Here is a 21,411-nt window from a genome sequence, read left to right as displayed (position 1 = left end):
AGCACAGGGCACCGTGAACTCTGAAAAACCGTCAAAGGGTAAGGAATCCTCCCCAAAGCTTTCAGGATCCGCATTAAACTGGGAACTCCAACTGTGAGCATCATTTAACAACCCCAGAGACTGAGGCTGCCCGATGTTTCTTGCCAAACTAAAAGAAGAAAATTAAAAGTCGTCTGCTTAACCAGAGTAGCGGTCCAGCTGCATTTCGGGAGAGAGCAGCGAAGGAGGCCTCTGCTAAGACCCTGGAGGCACAGAGGGCTGCTGCTGCTCCCCCCGCCCAGGCCTCAGGCCACGAGCCAGTTCACACAATTTCTGTCTCAACCTAAATCAGAAACATCGCCACAGAGGAGAGAAAAGACCAGACACAAATCATATCAATATGGTTTATTGAATGAACAGTTGGACCTCTTGGGAAAACAGCCTATTTTTTCCCCTACAATCTAATGAAAAGTTTGTAACTCACTCCTTAAGTGACACCTCGGAAGGTGTTCACGAAGAAACAAAACAAACCCCAGAAACCTTGGAACACCTGTCTTCAGGACGGGTCCCCAGACACGGCCGGCGGAAATGCGGAGACAGAGTCCCAGGAGCAGAGGGCGGTTCCTGAACCTCCCTCGCCTTTGGCGCAGCAGAGGAGGAGAGCTTCCTGTGGAGTCTCAGGTGAGGGGGGGAAGCCAGCGGCCAGGGGAGGTTCCATTTTCGTTGGTAAATCGGAGGCATGGCGAGGGAGAGCGTGGTTGTGCCCAGCTGACGGAACTTGCTCTGGAGCCACAGTTCTCCAGCTGGGTCCTGGCCTCCCGACCTTCTAGCTCACTGACTCAGCGCGAGTTGCTTCGTTTCCACTCGACCCTCCGTCTCCTACCTGAAAATGACAGTGCCTCCCTCGTGGGACTGCTGTGAGAACTAAATGAGTCCAAACACAAAACAAAGGCTCTGGAAACACTGCCTAACACATAGTAAGCTCTCCATAAATGTCTGCTAGTATGATTGTCTGGACATCTTCAAGATTTGAAATAAGAGAGAAAACATAACTCACTCTCAGCTGGGGATGGAGTGGGACCCAAATTTGGTGACTGCTGAAGGCAGACTGCAGACAGCAGGGAATAATGAGGCCCTCACAGCGCTCCGGGGCCTCCTGCGGAGGGTAATCTAAAAACCTCAGGGTTGTGAATGCCTCTCCCACAAAAGCAGGACGTGCACAAGGGGATGAAAGAGAAAGCGCTTCCCGGATGTCCAGAACGGCGGGCCAGCATTGAGTAGCCCCACAATGGGCCTCACATCCCAGACTTCAGACTTGACAGGTTCAATTCACTTGGTCACACACCCTGATTAAGGGCCACTGTCATAGAGTTGGTGATTTTCACCCTCTAGGAGCTTATAGTCAGAATAAAATTTCAAATAATTAAAAAAATGTAGCCCACCAGGTAACAGCATCTGGTAAGTGACCTCTGTTTGCCCCACATTTTACCAAGCGCCTGAGGATGTTGCACACGTGAGAAGAATCTGCTGCTGCATTTGGAACAAAGAGGATCTGCATCAGAGAGGGAGACCATCAGGATGGTGGCGTGACCAACAGAGTTTTGTAAACACATAAAACCATGCAATGAATCCTGTTCTGTCAGAATTGAATGCTGAGAAATTTCCGTTACATATTTTCTGCTATAATTGACCTGTGTACCAGTTTAAGAACACCACAATAGACAATTTCAATAATTACTACAATTGTGGGAAAGAATTGCTAGCGAATGTATTATGAACACTTTGCAAGCACAGCCTGTCTTATTTACTGTTTTTATGAGGAAAATATATTTGTTAATCAAAAAAGTAATTGAACTGCATGTAAGCATGTCATCATGCTCACATAACCAAACTGATGAATTAGAATCCATGTTTCTGATGTTCCTTGGGAAAAAAAGAAAAGTATTATGGAGTTACATCTTAGAAAAGAATTGTGAAGAAAACAAAGGCACACAAAATACACTGAGAACATTCTGGAACTGGGAAAAGAAAGGTTCTTAATGGTTATCTTCAGAGTAGAGCAAGAAGGGAGTCATGGATTTAAATCCAGGTGGACAGAAATTAATTATCTCCCTTAAAAAAGTCAGATAACACAAAAGACAGAATCTATAACCCATAAATAACATGACAGAAACCAAAACCAAACAAGAAAAATTACCTCCATATTTCTTCCTAGTCTAGGACTCTGATTTCCCTTATATTCCAGAAGGGAATTAGAGAAAAGGAGGTTTTGTTTTGTACTGTGTTCTTGGTGAGTAGCCTAAAGTCTAAAGAATTTTTGCCTGGTCTCAATAGCACCATAGGAAAAATCCCTCAGCAACTAATGAACATTGTTTGTTCTCTTTTCATTCTGATTTACACCAAGTCCAAAATGATTGTGCTGGTTCTGGCTTTCCACTCAAGGGAAAAAATAAAATGACTTTAAGGTCATTTGAATCATTCTTTACCTTTCAATAGATTAAATCTGACATTATTACAGCCCAAGATTGTTCTTTTTGTTTTTGAATGAGTAACGCAGCTTTTCCCTCCCGCCCCACTTCTTGCCTCCTCGCCTCTCCCCTTCCTTCCCTTCTTTCTTTCTTAAATACATAACCCTTTAGAGCATTGAACGTACTATTTAGACTTGGGCCCTCACCGCTGCGCAGGTGGAGCTGTAGCTGTGCATTGATAAAGCACCTTCCATTTAGGGGGTCGCAAGGCAAGGGCATCTTGTCAACCCCTGAAACACTGTCAATAAAGCCCTGCTGTCATGTGTTTAAGGTGGCAATTAGTCCCTGCCTGAGCGTGACACCCAGGCCTCTGACTGGAGAGCTCACGTCCCTTGCCCTCACCGGATTGGGTCCTGATTTATTTACACAACTATCCCCAGTCTCACATGGCTCCCCAAAATCATCTCACCAGAGAGGAAGAGAGAATTTGGCAGATATTAGCATATTAATAGCAAACAACAAATTAATAACTACGTACTTTAATATTCAACATTCATAATTGCACAGAGTATCACTGATCACTTAAATAATACATGTCAGTTAACCTAACGCAGAAACGAGTAAAGTCAAACATTCAAAGCAATACCTCGAGCATGTAAAAACTGCGAGTGCCACTTAACACCCGTAGTGCGGAGTCAGAACAGGTCTTTAGGAATAGTTACTTAAAATCCTTACCAACAGGGCAAAGCACTATGGAGAACGACACATAAATACACACAGCCTGCCAGACTGCTCAGCTGAACGCACAGCAATTCTGATGGGTTTGGCTAACCTGACTTTCCACGTAGACACAGTAGTTTCCAACACTCGAGTGTCGTTTGGTGATGGGGATGCAGAATAGGAAGAAAGGGGGGCTACCATTTACTCTCAAAACAGAATCGAGTGGGGAAACCTAAACTCCTGACTAGTCAACTTTAAAATGGCATAACCAGAACTTTGTTACAGAGAAAACATTTTTTTTTCTTCTTAAAAATGTATGTGTGTCAAAAAGGCTGAAAATCTTGTCCGTGCTAGGGGAAAGTTGAGTGTGGAAAAATTTGCATTTAAAAAAATGTATGTTGTAAAGAAAATAAAAAGCCAGAGCATTTTGGCATTAGCAAAAGGCTGCACTAGTTCTCAGGCAATAAATTTATGGGGAAACATGACAGGCTCCTCATTAAAGCTATGTGTACGTTGGCTGAATTTTATACAAGATTCTTGAATCTTGTGGAAAACTGGGCATGGCTTGACATCTGAACAATGTCGCTGGTTTGTTTGATTTCTAAAGCATTGGAAAATGTTATACTTTGGAAATCAAGGAGAGAGGAATAAACATACTGCAACAGAACTGGGCTGAATCGGAAAGTTCTTTTTCCATATGAATCTATGAGATATTTATTACCTTTACTTCTCTTACAAACACAGCCCCCTTGCTAGAAATACTGTGGTCCTTTTTTTTTTTTCTGATGGCGAGAAAATAGTGCCGTTAAGGCAAATCTTACCCAGCAGCAGTAACCACCTAAGGATAGGCAATTTTCAGTTGGCTTTTCAGAAGCTGGTTGCCATGACAAAAAGCACAATTTATTCCTCAGTTCCTTATCACAGCTACAGATCACAGACCATAAAAATTAACAAGGCTCTTTTCCTTTTCCTGATGATTTCAGAGTTCCTCATCCTTACCTGAGGTCTTTTGTTCCCCCAATTAAATGGAATGAATGTCAGTCATCTAGCAATTCAATTAATGCTGATTCAAAATTCTGGCCCAAACCAGAATCTATAATCACAACCTCCTAATCACAGCTCAGCCATGAGAATGAAAAGTAAGTAGGAAATTGCACTAATTACTCAATTAGACTAATACTGTATTTTAAGCAAGGGCTTAAGGGGCTGTCAGCTCTGACAAAGGGCCGCGGAGGCGTCCTCACCTGTGTGCCCTCGGCGGCCCGCCCGGAGCTGATGTTTACAAGTGGCCCTAATTTCTGCCCATCTAAGGTGGGATGGGCGAGCTGGGTGATGGAAATTCCTAACAGAGACACCAGTGAGGGGCAGCTCCAGGGGCTCCAGCGGCTCTCCACAGCCCTGCGCACGGACAGCCAGGGCTTTCTGGGAGGCCGTGTCCGGTGAAGGCAGCCGGGCACGCACCTGCACCGGCGCTGGCTCCAGGAAGAGCCGAGGGGAGGAACGTCCAGGACATGTGAGAGCTGCTGCGCTGAATCTTAAAATGGAGCGATGCTCGCGGAACCAGCCTCCAAACTCACCACAGAGCCTGTATCCTCACTGGGGGGAGCGCCCGACCTGCGGCCCTCCCCTGGGGGCTCTGGGGAGGCTGAGAGCTAAGAGTCACCCGCACCCCAGGGCCAGCTTCTCAGGCAGCAAAGCCTCTCTGGACAACCTCCGTGGAACCAAGAACGTGAGTGGAAAAGAACTGGTGGGGAAGAACACCCCAGATGTGACTGAAGTATGTACACAACAGCACGGGATACACACCCAAACAAGCTGGGCCCTATTTCAAACACGAAACCCCCCCCCCCCATTCCCCCCACCACCACCACCACCGAGACCCTTTCTTCCTACTCAGTTCCAGAGCCGTGAATATGGTGCGGATGACGGGCGGACACGAGCCTGCGCTGCCCCTGGTTCGTGCACACACCCTTCCGGAGCTGGAGAGGAAGAGGGCAGGGGCCCATCACACGTGTCCTGGTCTGAAAAGGACCAGCTGGGGAACTGCTCAGGGGTCCGCAAGGAGAGAAAACATTTATTTGAGTGGGACAGACCACGTCTTTACTTCCAGGGTTTGCCTTGCAGGTGGCCGCTGCCTTGGGAGCGGGGGCTCGCGTGGCTGGCAGGGCCCCCGGTGGACAGGTTCTGACCGCCGCGGGTGCCGGGGACCTTGGAGTCTCTTGCCGAGGCGTTAGCGTGGCTCAGCCGGCCTGAGGGAGCAAGGAAGCAGGGAGAGAGCTGCAAGAATGGTCCCAGGAGCAACCTGCCAAGTACACTTTTCAGTCAATGAAGTCTCATGCTACAACCACTTTGAGGCTAATAAAGTCATACTCAGTATTCACGTAAGGCTAAAACCTACTGTTTATCCTTGGGGCCAACTTAACGGTGGGAAGAGGGCAGAGACGAAGGAAACCCAGCCAAGCTAGCCTGTCCCACCTTCCTTCTAGGCAGAGAAGTGAGCAGGAGCGGTGAGAGGGCGGAGGAGGGGGTAGTGTGCAGAGGAGAGGCCTGAAGTGCTTTGTGTGCCTAGAAGCAACGGAAGGAGATGAAGACTCTGGATGCTCGAGCCTGGCCTCTCAACTCTGCCTGAGACACACACTTTGATCAAGTCTCTTCTCTCCTGTCTGTGCACAAGGCCTAATTCTTGCCACCATCTTGGCTCACCTCCACTTGCCCCCCTCCCTGCATAGCTCCTGTACCCTTCCAAAATATGGGAAGACTCTGAATATATGACAAGGGATCACAAATCTCAAGCTCTACAGAGAGTGTTCTCTCTAAAGGTCAACATGTCTTACTGAGATTGTCTGTCGGACCCTGCTCCTCTTCCAGGTAATATTCTATCTTTTTCAGGTCTTCTGGGGTAAATCTCCACTTATTCTCAGCAGGTGGGGGTGGCACTTTGGGGCTGGGTCGTTTCCGGGCAGAACCAGGAGGAAGGGCTTGCTGGCAAGATGCTGGCAGGGAACCTGTAATCAGTCCTTCTGGGAATTTCTGAGCTAAGACTTTGAGACCTGGGTGTGGAGAGCACAGAAAAAGCAGCGTTACCACTGTGACGCCAAGGCGAAACCCGACAAGGAGCCCGCATGCCTCCTAATCTCTGGATTCCAAGTCGAGGCCGGCACAAGGACGCCGAAATCTCTCTCAACTGCTTCGCTATTAAGAAAATTACACCAGAAAATGTCGCTTGTTATGTGGGATTCTGAGAATTCCACCAGAAATCCTTCTGCGTAAGTCCTCAGCATCAAAGCTTTCTCACAGAGCCCTGATGCAATGTCAGAATTTCAGGAATTTGAAACATGTGCCGATAAAGCTCAGGGAGGTTTCACAGAACTGCCTCCTTTCAGCCTCACGGCTCTCTCTCTCCAAAGCACAGGCAGACCTGGTTCTAGTGTGCTGCGCTTCACTGCACCTCACACATGTTTTTTATTTTTATTTTTTACAAACTGAAGGCAAGACCCTCTACCAGCAATAAGATTATGACTCGCTTTATGGGGATACTTACTTGGTAGTGGTGATCTGCGTGTGCCCGAGGTATGCCTGTACTAAATCCTGACCTCCCAGGAAAAAGGGGCTGGAGTGGGGGTGCAGGATTGTGAGCCCAAATTTCCGCCTTTAAAGTCCGGAGCAGAACACAGTCCCGGCTTGCTCACCTCCGGAAAGCATGAAGAGGTTTTCAAATCCCCGCTCGCACATGGTGGTGGCCGCCTGGCTGGCCAGTCTCTCATCGTCGTCATACAGAATGATGATCTTGCCGTGAGCATTTTTCTAAGAGTCAGACGAGTTAAGGTTTGACCACGCTGAGTTAATGCTTCTAGACTACAAGAAACCCCCAAGGAACAGAGAGCTGTCCCAGTTCACCTTTCTGAATTCAGGGCAACACCAGACGGTCCCTCTCTTTACCCATCACACTGGCAATTAGTAGAGTTTTTCATGTCAGGGAACCCACTGGAGCCGGTATTCTTTTCTCTTATAAACTAACAGAACCCTGATTCAAGATGCACTAGGTACACTGTACACCCTTTAGCTCTGTTATCATCACAACCCTGGAGAATGAGTATTACAAGTCCATTCTCCAGGCAAGGAAGTAGAAAAACTTTTATGTTCAATATGCTCTAACACAGCCTTGTTTATCATAGTAAAAAAAAAAAAACTACAATAAAGCGGAACATTTTAGTAAATTATAGTACATCTGAAGACATTTACACTGCATCAAAAATGGAGTTTATAAAGGCCGTGTGTTAGTGTGACAAAGTACATTGTAATATCAAGTGCGAAAAAAGCGAGATACTAAGTTATATAGACAATATGATTTCTACTTTGTTAAAACATGCATAGAAGACAGTCTGGAGTAAAATATACAAAAAATGTAATAAGAGTTGTTCAAATGGGTGATTATAAAATATTTCAATTTTCTTTCTCACATATTTCAGTATTTAAATAATTTTCTACTTGTATGATTTTTATGAGCAAAAATATTAAAATTTTAAGAAGAAAAAAGTTAAAATAGAAGGAAGAAAATTTACTTAAGTTTTACTTGGGAAAGCTTTCTGGGGGAAAAACGTCTTAGGACTCTTTTGAGAGAGAAGAAGGGAGAGAGAGAAACATCAGTGTGAGAGTGAAACAACCATTGGCTAACTCCTGCATGCTCCCCACCAGGGAACAAGCCCACAACCGGGGATGTGCCCTGCCCGGGAATCAAACCTGGAACCTTTCGGTGCACAGGACAATGCCCAATCACCTGAGCCACACCGGCCAGGACAGGACTAACTCTTAATGGATCATAACCTTTAACCTGATGTTCTTTGGCCCAGTGCAGTATGGCTTGGAACCGTCTGCCATCATAGTCAGCATGCTCAGTAACAGCTAAGAATCCAAATTCTAAAATATGCCAAAATAAGCTAATTACTATAAAAAGTCATTCAGACATTGCTTCTCGGTCTTTTGGCTAAGATCAAGTGACGTATCAAAAGTCCTTCACAGAGTTTTCCTACCAGGAGCATGATTCCTGGTAAGTTTATTACAAACCTCATCATCACCCAACTCCTTAAAATGCAACAAAGGATACATATTCAAGAATGTCATTTGAATAAGGGTTCATTGTTCTAGACAGAGTTGCAATTGGGTAACTGTAAGCTGTAAAGAAAGGAAAATTAGGACGTTTGTAGCTCTCCTAGTACAACTTGACCCCCCCCCCCCCCCCGCCACCCGTGGGGTTTAAAGTCTCACTAAGAGCTTAAAGAAATATATTTTCAAAACCAACAAGCCATAAGCCTAAATACTTTTGTGAAAGAAAAGAAACAGGACACTATAAACGAAATATGAAGCTTTACTTGACTGTGTCTGATGTTAGCCCTGGGCCCTGAGCCATGTGAGAGCGTCATCGGCCTGTCTCACAGCATTATAGTAAAGCCAACTCACTATGGACCGGGCTAGCACATGGTTCCTTAACTGTTGACCATGGGATGTGGTCAGGGGGCCAGGATGCAAGAATGGGCAGTGTTGTTGGGAGTGAAACACTCTGAGGCCGCCTCTCTCTTACCTCCAACAATGTGGCCCTGCTGGTAAGAGTCTCTATCGCGCACATCCAGCAGCAGGAAGGGGCAGTCGGGATACGGCTTGTCTTTGCTGTTGGGCTCTGCTTTCTTCACTAGCCCTTTGTCTAGATCCAGTTCTCCAACACCACTGATGACGCTGCAAGTGGAAAAGGAGGTCAGCAGCAACTAGTCTTAAAGGTCAGATGCTTTTCTTCAGAATAGCGAGAGAGTGCTCAGTTTCTTTTCAAAAGACACTTCAAAGAAAAAGGAAAATGGGTATAGTGTCTCAGTTCTGCTTCTGAATACAAGATCCTGTGGATTCCTATTCTATCTCACTGGACCCCAAGGAGAGGGTCCATAATTACCTTCCGACAATGTATGTTAGGTCATTAGCCTGGCTGAGGGGGTAGAAACTGTAGGGTGCATGCTGCCTCCAGCAATCAGGGCAGCATTCAGAGAAAGAAGAGGCGAACAATTAATCCAATGGAATTTTGAGGGGCGTAAGAAAGCAGAGCAAAAGGGGAAAGAATAAGGTTGATGGGGCAGGATAAATGAAGGCATTTCTATATGTAATGTAAAGTAACAACAATGTTTTAATTTATTCATACAGTCTATCCAATATGGATTTTGAACCTTAATGTTTTTAGTAGTTATGTGTACTTACTTCCATTTTATAGGTTATGATGTTGAGGTTGAAGAGGCTTTTAGATTTGGTGATACTCATACAATCAGACACAGGAAAAGCTAGGATTAAAATGAGGGAGTTCACCACTGACAGTTCTATTATAAGGTCATAAAAATCACTAAAATTGGTCACCATATTAATATTATAGGCAAAATGGGGTTAAAACAAGGAATAAGAAGAGTAGGTGTTATGAACAAAATGGCAAGTAGTGGAGTGTCTCTAGTAGAAGACGATTACTTTCCTGGCAAATATGAAGACAAGTATGCCAAACCACAGACTGACTGCAGTATAGTTCCCACCACAGCAAGTCCAATTCTGCATTTGAATCTGATAAGCATTATAACTATATGCCATGTAGTGCATATTTTGTTGAACCACAGGAGAAGAAACTCTATCCTCAATGCAAGTCTCGTTGGTCTATCTTGTTTTGAATGCAATTTTAGAGTCCTTGCACAAAAGTAGTTATAAAAATAATAATAGTGGTATAGATGATAGCAATTCTTTCACTAGTTGGACTATTTTACCAGTAGAAGGGATGGGTATGTGCCAAAAATTAGCATTGTCTTATAATCAACAGTTACTATCGGTGAGAAAGTGTTACGTCACAGGGTATGGAGGAAGGACCAGCCACGTGCAGCTGGAGAATCGACACGCGGGCTGCTCTCACGCTTCTTTGCACCCATGTGACAGCAGAGCCCTGTGTGTGCCTCTCCATTTTCCTCCTGATTCTAGTCAGGGTACTGATAAGGGGCAACAGACAGAAAAGGCGAAGAGAATCATGCTCTCTGAGTCAAAAGACGGTAGTTGTGAAGCTAGGTCCGGATAGCAAACGTGCGTACAGGAGGGCTGAGAAGAGTGGAAGCGAGGTGTGAAAATTAATGCTCTCCCATCAACAGAGTCTTCCATTAACCGACGGGGGATGCTGTGTGAAGATTCAGGAGGAGGCGTTTACATAAAGGGAAAGCAGAAGGCTGGTGCGAATGTGGGGCTTCACCATTGCCAATCTGAGGTAATTAAGCCACTGAAATCGGTCTCTAGCCTGATATGAAGGTAAGATGCAGGGGAAGCACGGATCCGATTGGAGTACCTCTGGAGTGTCGAGCGACTGGAGTCCCCTGCTCCCACGCTATTTATGAACTGGACAGGGCTCGGCGACTGCTCACTGGGGCTCCCCTTCCCATTGGTGCTGGCAGTGACTTCAGCATCAGCGTCTGAAGTCGCAGAATCATTGTCTAAAATGTGCAAATGAAGAAATAAGTACATTTAATGGTACAATCTGTATTTACTTATCAGGCAGGGCCACTGAAATTAGGTCAAGAAAAGGAGCTCACATCACCTTACTTAAATTGGTCTATAAATTCTCAAATTAGGTCTATAGGTTCTCAAAATGCCATCTGTGTACCCCAGGAGTCCCCAAGGCCCTTTCAGGGGATCTGCAAGGTAAAAATTGTTTTCATAATGATGCTGAGATGTTACTTATCGTTTTTACTGTGTTGATATTTGCCCTGATGGTGCAAATAAAATGGTAGATAAAACTGCTAGTGCCTTAGCAAAAGCCAGGGTAGTGGCGTTAAGTTTTATTAGCAATCATCCTGTTTTCACCAACCTGCAATCACAGTTAATATGGCAGTCTCGCTTAAAAATCGTCCCTGCTGACGCACTAATAATTAACATCTTTATTAAATTTTACCTTTTTCATATTCTGTGTGATGAAATGGGGAATTGCATACGGGCCGTTTGCTACATACCCAAGTCCCATGGTTGTCTCAAGGAAAAGCATTAGTCTGATTATTGCTGCTTTTGCCATGAACACCATTTTTACTTGGAAGAAAATCTGAGAAAAACTGGTTACTTAGACTTGTGCATTTGGCAGACATTAAAAAAAATGATCTAAGTGAAAAGTGAACTTGTCATTTCAAGGAAAACAACTGATGGCATTTGTTGCAATGATTACATTTTGAATAAAAATCATAATTTTGAAAGCTATGTACCATCGGGAGCTTGACTGTTCCCCATACTTAATGCTTTTTCTGATAAGATAGGCGGTGAGATTGATAAATGTGTGTTTTTTGCTGATGCTGTGTAATGAAATTTGTCAACATTGGGAAGATCTTCATAACTCAGTGAACCAATAACTTTCGCACGACCAAGGCATGATGTTATAAAATCATACACGGATAAAAGATGCATTCAAAGCGCAAGACAGACCGATGGCTTTTAATGTAACAGGGTGTGAAAAATTCATTAATATGGTTTCAGATTCTACGTTACAACGAACCTTTAGGAAACTATCAGTTGTTGTTTTGGTGTTGTATCAAAGAAAAATACCAACAATAACAGAAAGGGCTATTAAAACACTCTACCCTTTTATATCTGCAGGTCTGTGTGAGGCCAGGTTTTCTTCAGATGCTTCAACCCAAATAGCATATTGCAACACATTGAATACAGAAGATAGGAGAATCACCTGTTTTCTATTAAATCAGACATTAATGAGATTTACCCCCAAAAAGGAAATAATTCCATTCTCAGAAAATTTTTTGTTTTAGAAATATAACTATTTTGCATAAAAATATCTTACTTAGGTTTGTAATGGGTGAAATAGTGAGTAAATATTTTTAAGTTATGCTTAAAATTTTAATACGCTAAACATTAATAGGTATAATTTACATAAACCAAAACTTTTTGAGGTTCTCAATAATTGTTATAATGTGGAGGGAGATTATTACCAAAAAGTCTGAGAATTTACTGTTCTAACCAGTATAATTAGAGAAGAAATGAGATCTTAATTTGGATATGATAAAATATACAGAGCAACTTCAAGAGACTCCTATAAGAATAAGGAAAATAAATAGGTGGTTAGATAAAAATATAAATTCTAACAAAATATTTTTCCTATATACCAATTAGAAAATAATATGAAGATCTCATTTACAGTAACAATTACAGATATACAATATACTCGCCTACAAAATAAACCTAATTAGAAATGTAAAGGTCCAGTAAAAACTTGTAAATCCTTTATAGGTCTTATAAAAATTTACTTAGGGACATTAACCTGAATGAAGAGAGTGGCATACATTGAATAGTCCTGACTGGGTGACTAAAAGTTAAATGATTTAATCCTTTCTGGATTTATTTTTTAGCCTTAATACAAATCCCAATAGGATAAAAAAAAAAGTTTAAAAGGATTTTAAATATAAGAAGAACAAAAAAAATTATACATGCATATGTAAAAATTTAGAGAACCTGACTCATCAAATAGTAACATATATTGAAAAGGTAAATGATAAAAGCAACGCTGAAGTACAACCAGAACAACAGAATACAATAGAGAACACAGAAACAAATCCTAGAAAATATATAAGAAGCTAATATATGTTCAAGGTGGCATCACAGATCAGTTGATAAAGGAGAACTATTTTTCTAGATAGTTGACAGATGATTTCAACAGCTGTCAACTATCTAGAAAAATCAACTTTAGCTAACCTCTCACATCATATACAGGGTGTCCCCCCAAAAAAGGTATACACACTTTGAATGATCATAAATTCAGTGTTTATTAACATACAGTTCATTAAAAAAATTTAAAAGAATCTACAGAAATGAATAATTTTTTGTGTGTCAATGCCTGTTTTCAAACTGATGACTGTTCTGGTCCAGGCACCGCTGATAATGTAAAACAATGAAATCACAAATATTAAGAATCATTTTGTTCAGTATTTGTGTGCTCTCAATTTGTTGACTATTGCCGGCTTTGTGCCGTAAACTTTCTTTTATGTATCCTCATAAAAAAAGTCTAGTGGCACTTTAGGATACATTTTCTTTGTTCAAAGCTTAGTCTGGCTTCACCCATTATTTCAAATCAGTTAAACTTGAAAAGGAGTGAAAATTAAGTGATTATCAGCTGGTAAAGTGTGCATACACTTTTTTTGGGACACCCTATATATGTAACAGATAGATTGATATTAAAACAAAAACATAAATAACAAGCAAGCTGACAGAAGAAAATAGAGGTAAATAATTTATCTTATTTTAGAATTTATGAATCTAAAGCAATAAAACAAAACATAACATGAAAGGCTGATTTAATCATGCAAACATGCAAATCTCATATATGTCAAAACCAACACAAAGAAAATTAAAAGGTGAATAACAAATTAGGAAAAAATACCTGTAACATATATGGATGAGAAAAGGTTCATATACTTAATTTACCGAGTTTAAAAAAAATTAACTAGCTCTTTAATTGAAAAAAGGATCATGTGTATAAGGTAAAAATGCAAACAACATAAATTTATGTGGAAAGGAAGCCTTCTTCCGATTCCAGACGCACGGCCCTCGGGCCTCCTCCCCCAAGGGAACCAGCTTCACATAGTTATGTCTCCTTCCAGAAATAAAACAACTACACACTTCTGCATATATTTTATTTCCTCCCCTTTTTACATGTCCAGGAGAACATGATTCATACTGCTCTACACTTTGGCTTTTGTTTTGTTGTTTTATTTTTACTTAATAATATAGCTTGGAAATTGTTCCAAATCATCAAGTAAAGATTTTTCTCCTTTATTTCCGAGGCTGTATTGGTTTCCAAAGTAAAAAGATATCATAATTATGTAACGCTTTCATAAATCAGTAAGTAAAAGGTGAACATTCCATTAGAAAAAAATGGGAAAGGACCTGTAACATCCTCGAAAGAAATACGTATGACCAACACACACACACACACACACACACACACGCACACACACACACACACACACACACACACACACACACACACACAGAGCTCACTGTCACTATCAGAGACATTCAAAATAAAACCATGTCAGCACTGGCTAGGATGGGTAGAAACATGCCTTCTCGTGCACTCGGTGGGATGCAGAGGTAGAACCTTCAGGAGAGGCTGTGGAATCAGCATTGAGTGCCTCTAAAACAGTTCTACCCTTTGTCCATCTGCAGCGATTTGTCTCCAGGAAATAATCAGAACCACACAAGCACTTACGTATTTACACGGCAGCGTTATTTTATAAAAGTGAAAAATTAGAAAAACTGTAGTGCCCCAGGAATAGGGAAATAATTAAATAAATTATGGTATGTCCAAAGGGTTGGCATTATCTGACCACACGACCTTTACACTGAAGCTCTGTGAGTCTATTTAATGACACAGGAAAGTCTGCATGACAAAATGTTAACTGGAAACAGCATAATACAAAACTATATACAAAGAGTATGGATTTGGGTGGGAGTTAGATAGGGGGGACAATAGACAACAAAATTTAAAACAGGGATTATTAGTTATTTTAATTTTCTTTATATATTTTTTGCAGTTTTCTAATTTTCTAAAAATATACTTTTAAGTCAGGGAAAAAATAAACATTACAAAAGGAGATTTTGTAATCCTTCAAAGATAGTCAATATGCAAACAGATACAATCTGTCCTACAGGCATTCCTGAGTGAGTTATTATTCTGTGTAGAGCACTAGAAAAACACTAATATTACTCACACATTATGGTGTCCTATTTTACAAGAGCCTATTTTGCTGTGCAAATTCATCTCAGAAGAGAAAATTGCATGAGCCCATATGTCCTGGTGCTGCAATCTCTATAATGAATTAAAAGACCCAATCCAGGTACTTATATAACCAGGTTAAAATTGGGTGTATTTGTATGAGGAGACTCAATTATCTCTATTACAAAGAGCCCTTCTTTCTCTGCTGTGTGAGAGGCATCTGTCAAAGATAAATTCCTGGCTTTTTCAGATTCCCTTTATCCTCGCTAACAAAAACAAGCCCAGGGAAATGACAGTTGAGTTGCACAAATCCAGTGTTCAGACTTCCTGAGAAACTTGTCTTGAAATCAGAAGTCAAATTCCTGGCCTACATCAACCTTAACAAAACACATTCTCCGTCAATAAACAGCCACACATTGATTGGTGAGTGCTTCAGGATAAAATAAAGACCTTAGCTCTGTGTATGCCTTTCATGAGAGTACAACGAAGAGGTTTTATTTCGACTGGGCATTTAAGAAAGGAAATCTGGAGCCTACCTATCTTTCTGGTCTTATCTCCTACCGGGCACCTATTCCTCCCTCAGACCACAGCCAGACTGGATTACGTGATTCCCCCGGCACGCCGGAGTTCTCTCTTCTCCCTGCCTGTGCTCAGCCTTTTCTCCTCGGTGCCTCTCCTCAGCCAGCAACAGCCTCACCTGGGAGGTCTGGTTCAGAAGCCTTAAGAAAGTCTACCTGTTTTCTAACTGGAAAATACCTTCCCTCCCCCGGCACTCCCCAGCAGACACAGGCTGCCACGGGAGACGCACAGAGTTGTGTCCTCACTGGCTGTATCACCTTCAGCAAGTCACTGCACCTCTGGGCTTGGGCTTCTCACCTGTAAAGAGTACCTTCTTTCTAGAGTTTCTGCAAAAATTAAATAAGAAAACTCAGGTGAAGTACCCAGCAATATACATGAATTCAACAACTGACAGCTTCCTTTCAGTGCTCCAGTACTAATTTCTGCCGTGTTAGTGATTTCGTGTTTCTGCTATCATTCTCCTCACCCAACATGCAAACACATGTGCACGCGTGATTACAAACTCCACGTATGTAGAGCTGGGTTTTATTCATCTTTGTAGTCTCATAGCACCTAATTCTGTGGCATGCACATACATAGAAAACACTAAAAATATTTGTTGGGAAAAAAAGTAATTAGTATATCAAACACATCTAAAACATTTAAAACTACAAATGCTAGAGCCAGAAAACCACATGGCTTTTTTTTTTTTTTTTAAAAAAAAGAAGAATTAACAAAGCAGCAGATAGCATTTCTCAGAGAGCAACAATCTAATTACAAACAGGTACATCAAAGTCCCAAGTCGCTGCAAACGCCCCCACAGAGGGCGAGCGCTTCCGTCAAACGGTCAATCCGTTACTGTCCCGCAGCCTCAATTCTCATTACCTTCTAGTCTTTGAATCTCCTCAGCTGTCACTTCCAGTGTTTGATCTGACAAGGAAGCAACCTGGATGACCTGAGAGAAAAAGGAATGAAATGTGGAGATGTGTCTATGTTTGTTTGTCTTTAAACAGAGGCAAGCCTGTCTTTTACAAAAGACAGGGGACATCAAAGATCTCTTGTTTTAAGAAACTGTCAGTGTCCTCAACTAGAGACTAAATCTCAGGTCTTCTTACTCCGGGAGTGGTCATTACACTGAAGATGACCATTCCAGAATAAAAAGGTTCATTTAAGACATTGCACAATAAACTTAAAAGGCCAAAAGGATAATTTAGAACAAGAAATATGAATTGAGTCTAAAACTGCGCCCATATATATTCTAGTCCCAACATAACATGTTATTACTTTTTTTTAAAAAAATCGTTACTGTTGAAAGTATTACATGTTATACTTTAACATGTTATTTCTTAAAAATGCAATACTTATAATAACAAATTGTATCAGCAATTCTTCATGCAAGGAAGAAATAAATGTAATTATGAGTACATTGATGATAACATTGTATACCTATATAGATTTTTTTTTTAATCCTCACCTGAGGATATTTTTCCATTGATTTTATTTTATTTTATTTTATTTTATTTAGAGAGAGTGGAAGGGAGAGGGAGACAGACAGAGACACACCTCGATTGGTTGCCAACTCGGGACCCTTCAGTCCACAGGCTCTATCCACTGAGCCAAACTGGCTAGGGCCTTACATATAGATTTTGAAGCAGTTTTTAAAATTTAGCTCATAAGACCCAAGATCCATCTTGAGTTACATCAATGGAACTCTTGTTTGGGTACCAGAGAGACACGTGGTCCATAATTTTCAAATGAAAGGAGAAAGTGACTTTCCCAAAGTAACAAAATAACCCAAGAAAGGCTTGTAAAAAGAACTCAGTCATCGGAGGGCGATCACCTGGTTTACACAGAGAAAAATGTCCAAACAATCCCGAGTCCAGAATCCTAGATTCTAAATATTAAATTAAATGGACAAGGAAAAAACCAAAACCTAAACCACAAATTTGATGATTTAAAAGTAGTATGCACATTTTGCTTTATAAAATTCTTATCAAAGAACAGAGAAAAATTTCACCCTGTCCTCCAATGAATACACACATCATACACCGATTAATTCTCTCACAGGTAAAATATAAATAATCAGAAGAAACCCACTGCAAATATTACCTAGAATCAAATTTAGAGATACTCACATAAAGCAGCACAAATTAGACAAGTTTTACTCCAAGGGAGGATCATTAAACTTACCAGCTGGGCAAAGGTGGTAACTTTTAGTCTCTTGAAAAGCTCATCTTTTTTGTATCTGTAATCTGAAAAGCACAAATATTTTTCTAGGTTTATTTTGCTTTCTCAGAGGTATTCATTCTTTCTAATCACCAAGTTATATGGTATATTTCTCAAGTTATTTATGTGCTTTTACATACCTTACCTCATTGAATCCTCATGATATCCTCAAAATTAAAAGTGGTCGGTATTATATAATTTTTTCATCTCCCCCCCCTCCCACCCCCTTTGCTTGGGCTAGTAGAAAGCCTATAATTGAATAGCCACCTCTTTGTGTCTAGAGACTTTATCCCTTGCCTTTATTTCATTAGTCTACCATTTTTCTCTTACCATGCTATCTCTACTTTGGCCATATTGTACCTCATTTTTGGAAACTGCTTTAAACTATTTTCAGAATAAAGGGAAACAAATCTACATTTTATAAACAAGGACAGAGACCCTTAAGCTGAGTGGCCCCAGGTCAAACCCTGCCCTAAAAAGAGGACAGTTACATTCCTGAGGTTACAAACTATGCTAGAGACCCAGGACACACTTCCTCCCCGACCCCGGGCACAATGCTGAGCACAAAGTCCTGACTGATGCTGACCATCTTTTGTGTCAGTTTCTCTTCAACTCCACTTCAATAAAAAGCAACCTGTTCAGGTTTGCAAGATGAAAAAGTTCTGGAGATCTACTGTACAACAAAGTGAACATACTTAACACTACTGAACTGTACACTTACAATGGCTAAGAGTAAATTTTATGGTATGTGCTTTTTACAATTAAAGTAAAAATCAACCTAAAACATCAACATGTATTCAGTGCTATCTTTACAGTTCTGAGACATAACTCCTCCAATGAGGGTACTCCTGGAATTGTGATAATAATCCTATGTATTACATTAAACAGTTTTTAAAAATTTTTAGCCAATATCACTTTATCTAATCTCTGCCCCATTGAGGCATGTTAACAGTTAGCTTCCTTAAACTTTTCTGAAAATGACTGCCAATTCTGAAGTTTTCAGCATTGAACTCCCTCCCACTCTTACCCTTTACTCCTCTCCTCTTTTAGGTGTTTTTATTGGAGCCCAGGGCTCCTTAAAGACTGTGTCATTACTTCAGAATTACTAAAGGTCAGTTAGCTGGATAATTACCGTGGCCTTCATAGCACAAAGTCTCATAAGCCAAGACTCCTAGCAACAAAGGAAAGGATTAAGATATTTAAGACTGTTTACCTGGTGTACTAATCATTTCTATGAATTTTCCAAAAAACCAGCACAGACTGGATAGTTATTTTGGAGGATAATGTTTGCTTGATTTACCAAACACCTTATGACTCAGAGTCAGGAACTATTACCTTAAAAACTACATGAGATTCTTGTCTTACAGGGAATTAAAGCTTTTCTGTTCTGAAATGTCTTAAAGATAGAGATTTGGCTAATAACTGACCATTATTTCTAGAAAATTCTTAGAACAGCTTCTTCTGGATACAAGGTAACAAACCTAGATGCAAACCAGCTTCTAAGACCCACCAGGATGTAGACCCAAACAGGCTGACCACAAGCAATAACAAGTGCAACTGAATCGCCACCAACCCGTCCACCAAAAGTCACTTATTTAAATCAAAATGGTGATAAATCAGACAATGAAAACAGTCAACCGCTTTCAAGTAGTTTGCACTGTGCCATTTATCTACCGATATTCTTTTTGTATAGTTACATAGTTTGAAATACTTCTCCAATTCTTCACATTCTAAGTACATTAAAATCCCCTTTAACTAAGTAGGAATACCTCAAACAAAAAAACCGGTTCAGCTGTATTCTAATGATTGACATTTCTAGTGTCCTCTCGCAAGCACGAGAAATCCCACTGCACATTTGAGCCTCAACTCTACATACCTGGTTCTGGTTTAGAAGGGCAGCCATCACTAGGACTTTCTGACATTATTACTCAGAGATAAAAAGATCAAACTAGACGCTGTACAGTAAGTTTTAAAGTTTATAAAAAGGATGGCTTGGAAAGCTCTGTCAGTCTGTCCTTGCAAGGGCGAACAGAGCTTTAAGAATGGAGCTTCTGCTACTGGTAGCTTCTCCCAACTCCGTGATGGAGACAATTAACCCGCGTTTCAGATATGCTATCAAGTTTTGCTTCTCCAGTAAGTCTGGAGGCTCAGCCTGTCTCTCTCGAGTTACTGGAAGGACAGAGACCTAACTATCTAGGATGTTTCACACCGGGTCCAACTAGTGTCATCTAACCACCAGAAGCCAAGAATACGCTTTGTAAGTGGTCAATAGACACAGAGTGTCTGTTCTCCCCAGGCAGAGTTGAAAGAATATTCAGATTACAAAGGAATTCTGAGTTTTCAGGGTTTTGTTAAAACACGTTATTAGCAAAGGGAAGTTGGGCTCACAGTGGAAGACAAATCAAAGGAAGTAACAGAACGAGGTTTGTGATTTCACAGAAAGACATGGCATCTGAGGTAATCCGAGAAAAGTGATGAGTCTAGGGTGTCATGAAACAAGGCAATATTCTCCTCCCTTTGACCCAAAAGAACACCTACCACAGAAAATGGGATAAGAGAAGGAAATATCGTCCAAAATGTAGATCCCAAACCAGAATCTGAAGTAATTCTAGTCAGGGAATCAGCACAAAGTGTGTGAAACCAGGTGAGAGGAACCTCCTGTCTTACTAAAAGGAAGCCCACAACTTCTAAAGAGAAAAGCATTTTCAAGGACTCCATTCCAGAGGTATTTCTTTGGGGAGAAAAGCTCCATTTAAAGTTTAGATATTCAAGAGACCACATTGTGCTTTTAAGAAGTGTTTTAAACAGGGTTTCCGCAACCTGGGTGGAACACGACATTTTGAGGGGCCACATTTTGGTGTGGACATGTGAGCTTTTATGCTCAGCTACAAATGGATCGGAGGTGAAAGGGACTACCCTCCGAATTCGAAGCAGACCAGCTGGATTTTCCTGCCATGGATGAACTAAGGGCGACAATAATGCAGCCCAGGTGAGTAAACAAGATTTTTTCCTTCACTTAAAATGTTAATATATCCTTAAAATACACACTTATACAATATAAAGTGCGATATAATGTGTAAAATATAATATAGAATATATAAGAAGAAAAGAAAAGGCTACTGTGACATGACACATTAGAAAACCGATGTCTCCAGCATTAGTCCTATAGCTCACTGAGGCAAACGGCAGAGTCAGCAGAAAGCTGCTCCAGAGTCCACATCTATTATCTGGGGTTTCTCAGCAATTCAAAAGGAACAGAAACATTATCATTTAAATTAAAAGGCCTGCTGTGTGAAAACAAAGTTCTCTGAATTCTGGATTTGTAGTAATCTCTTCCCAGAAGATGTATATTACCAGAGCCAACTTCTGAACTGTTATCTGAGTGAGTCCCTCTTTCCTCGCATTAGCTAAATACTCCCCTCGCACTGTGTTGCACTGAAGATAGGCGCAAATCCGTCTGAGGAGGTAGATGTTTCGGCTTCTTCTTTAAGTCTGGCCTTGATGTGTACATTTTACATCTGTTTTGAACACAGACTGAAAAATCATGATTTTGTACAAGAGCAATACACTCAGTGACGAGTGGCATATCTTTGCAGAAGATTAGTTTTTAAAAAGAATGTGCATGAAATATGATTTTTAATTAAAAGAAAGCAGACTACAATGAATTTATAATGTATAACATCGCTTTAAGAA

General features: G+C 41.1%; 1 protein-coding gene across 2 annotated transcripts in view; it reads right to left on the bottom strand.

Annotated features, from left to right (window-relative positions):
- Nucleotides 1-5,020: 5,020 nt before the first annotated feature.
- CEP41 (centrosomal protein 41) overlaps nt 5,021-21,411 on the bottom strand; it is a 35,162-nt gene continuing 18,771 nt past the window's right edge. For both annotated transcript variants that reach the window (XM_079786634.1, XM_079786635.1), the window contains 8 exons: nt 17,683-17,744; nt 16,378-16,447; nt 10,513-10,657; nt 8,746-8,897; nt 8,272-8,339; nt 6,857-6,971; nt 6,002-6,217; nt 5,021-5,416 (listed from right to left, as the gene is read on the bottom strand). In XM_079786634.1, coding sequence (XP_079642760.1) covers nt 5,268-5,416; nt 6,002-6,217; nt 6,857-6,971; nt 8,272-8,339; nt 8,746-8,897; nt 10,513-10,657; nt 16,378-16,447; nt 17,683-17,744 — 977 coding nt within the window. In that variant the 3' untranslated portion in view covers nt 5,021-5,267. The remainder of the gene's footprint in view (nt 5,417-6,001; nt 6,218-6,856; nt 6,972-8,271; nt 8,340-8,745; nt 8,898-10,512; nt 10,658-16,377; nt 16,448-17,682; nt 17,745-21,411) is intronic.

Source organism: Cnephaeus nilssonii, assembly GCF_951640355.1.
Source record: "Cnephaeus nilssonii genome assembly, chromosome: 12".
NCBI classification, from domain to species: Eukaryota; Metazoa; Chordata; class Mammalia; order Chiroptera; family Vespertilionidae; genus Cnephaeus; species Cnephaeus nilssonii.
This window is presented reverse-complemented; position numbering and strand designations above follow the sequence as displayed.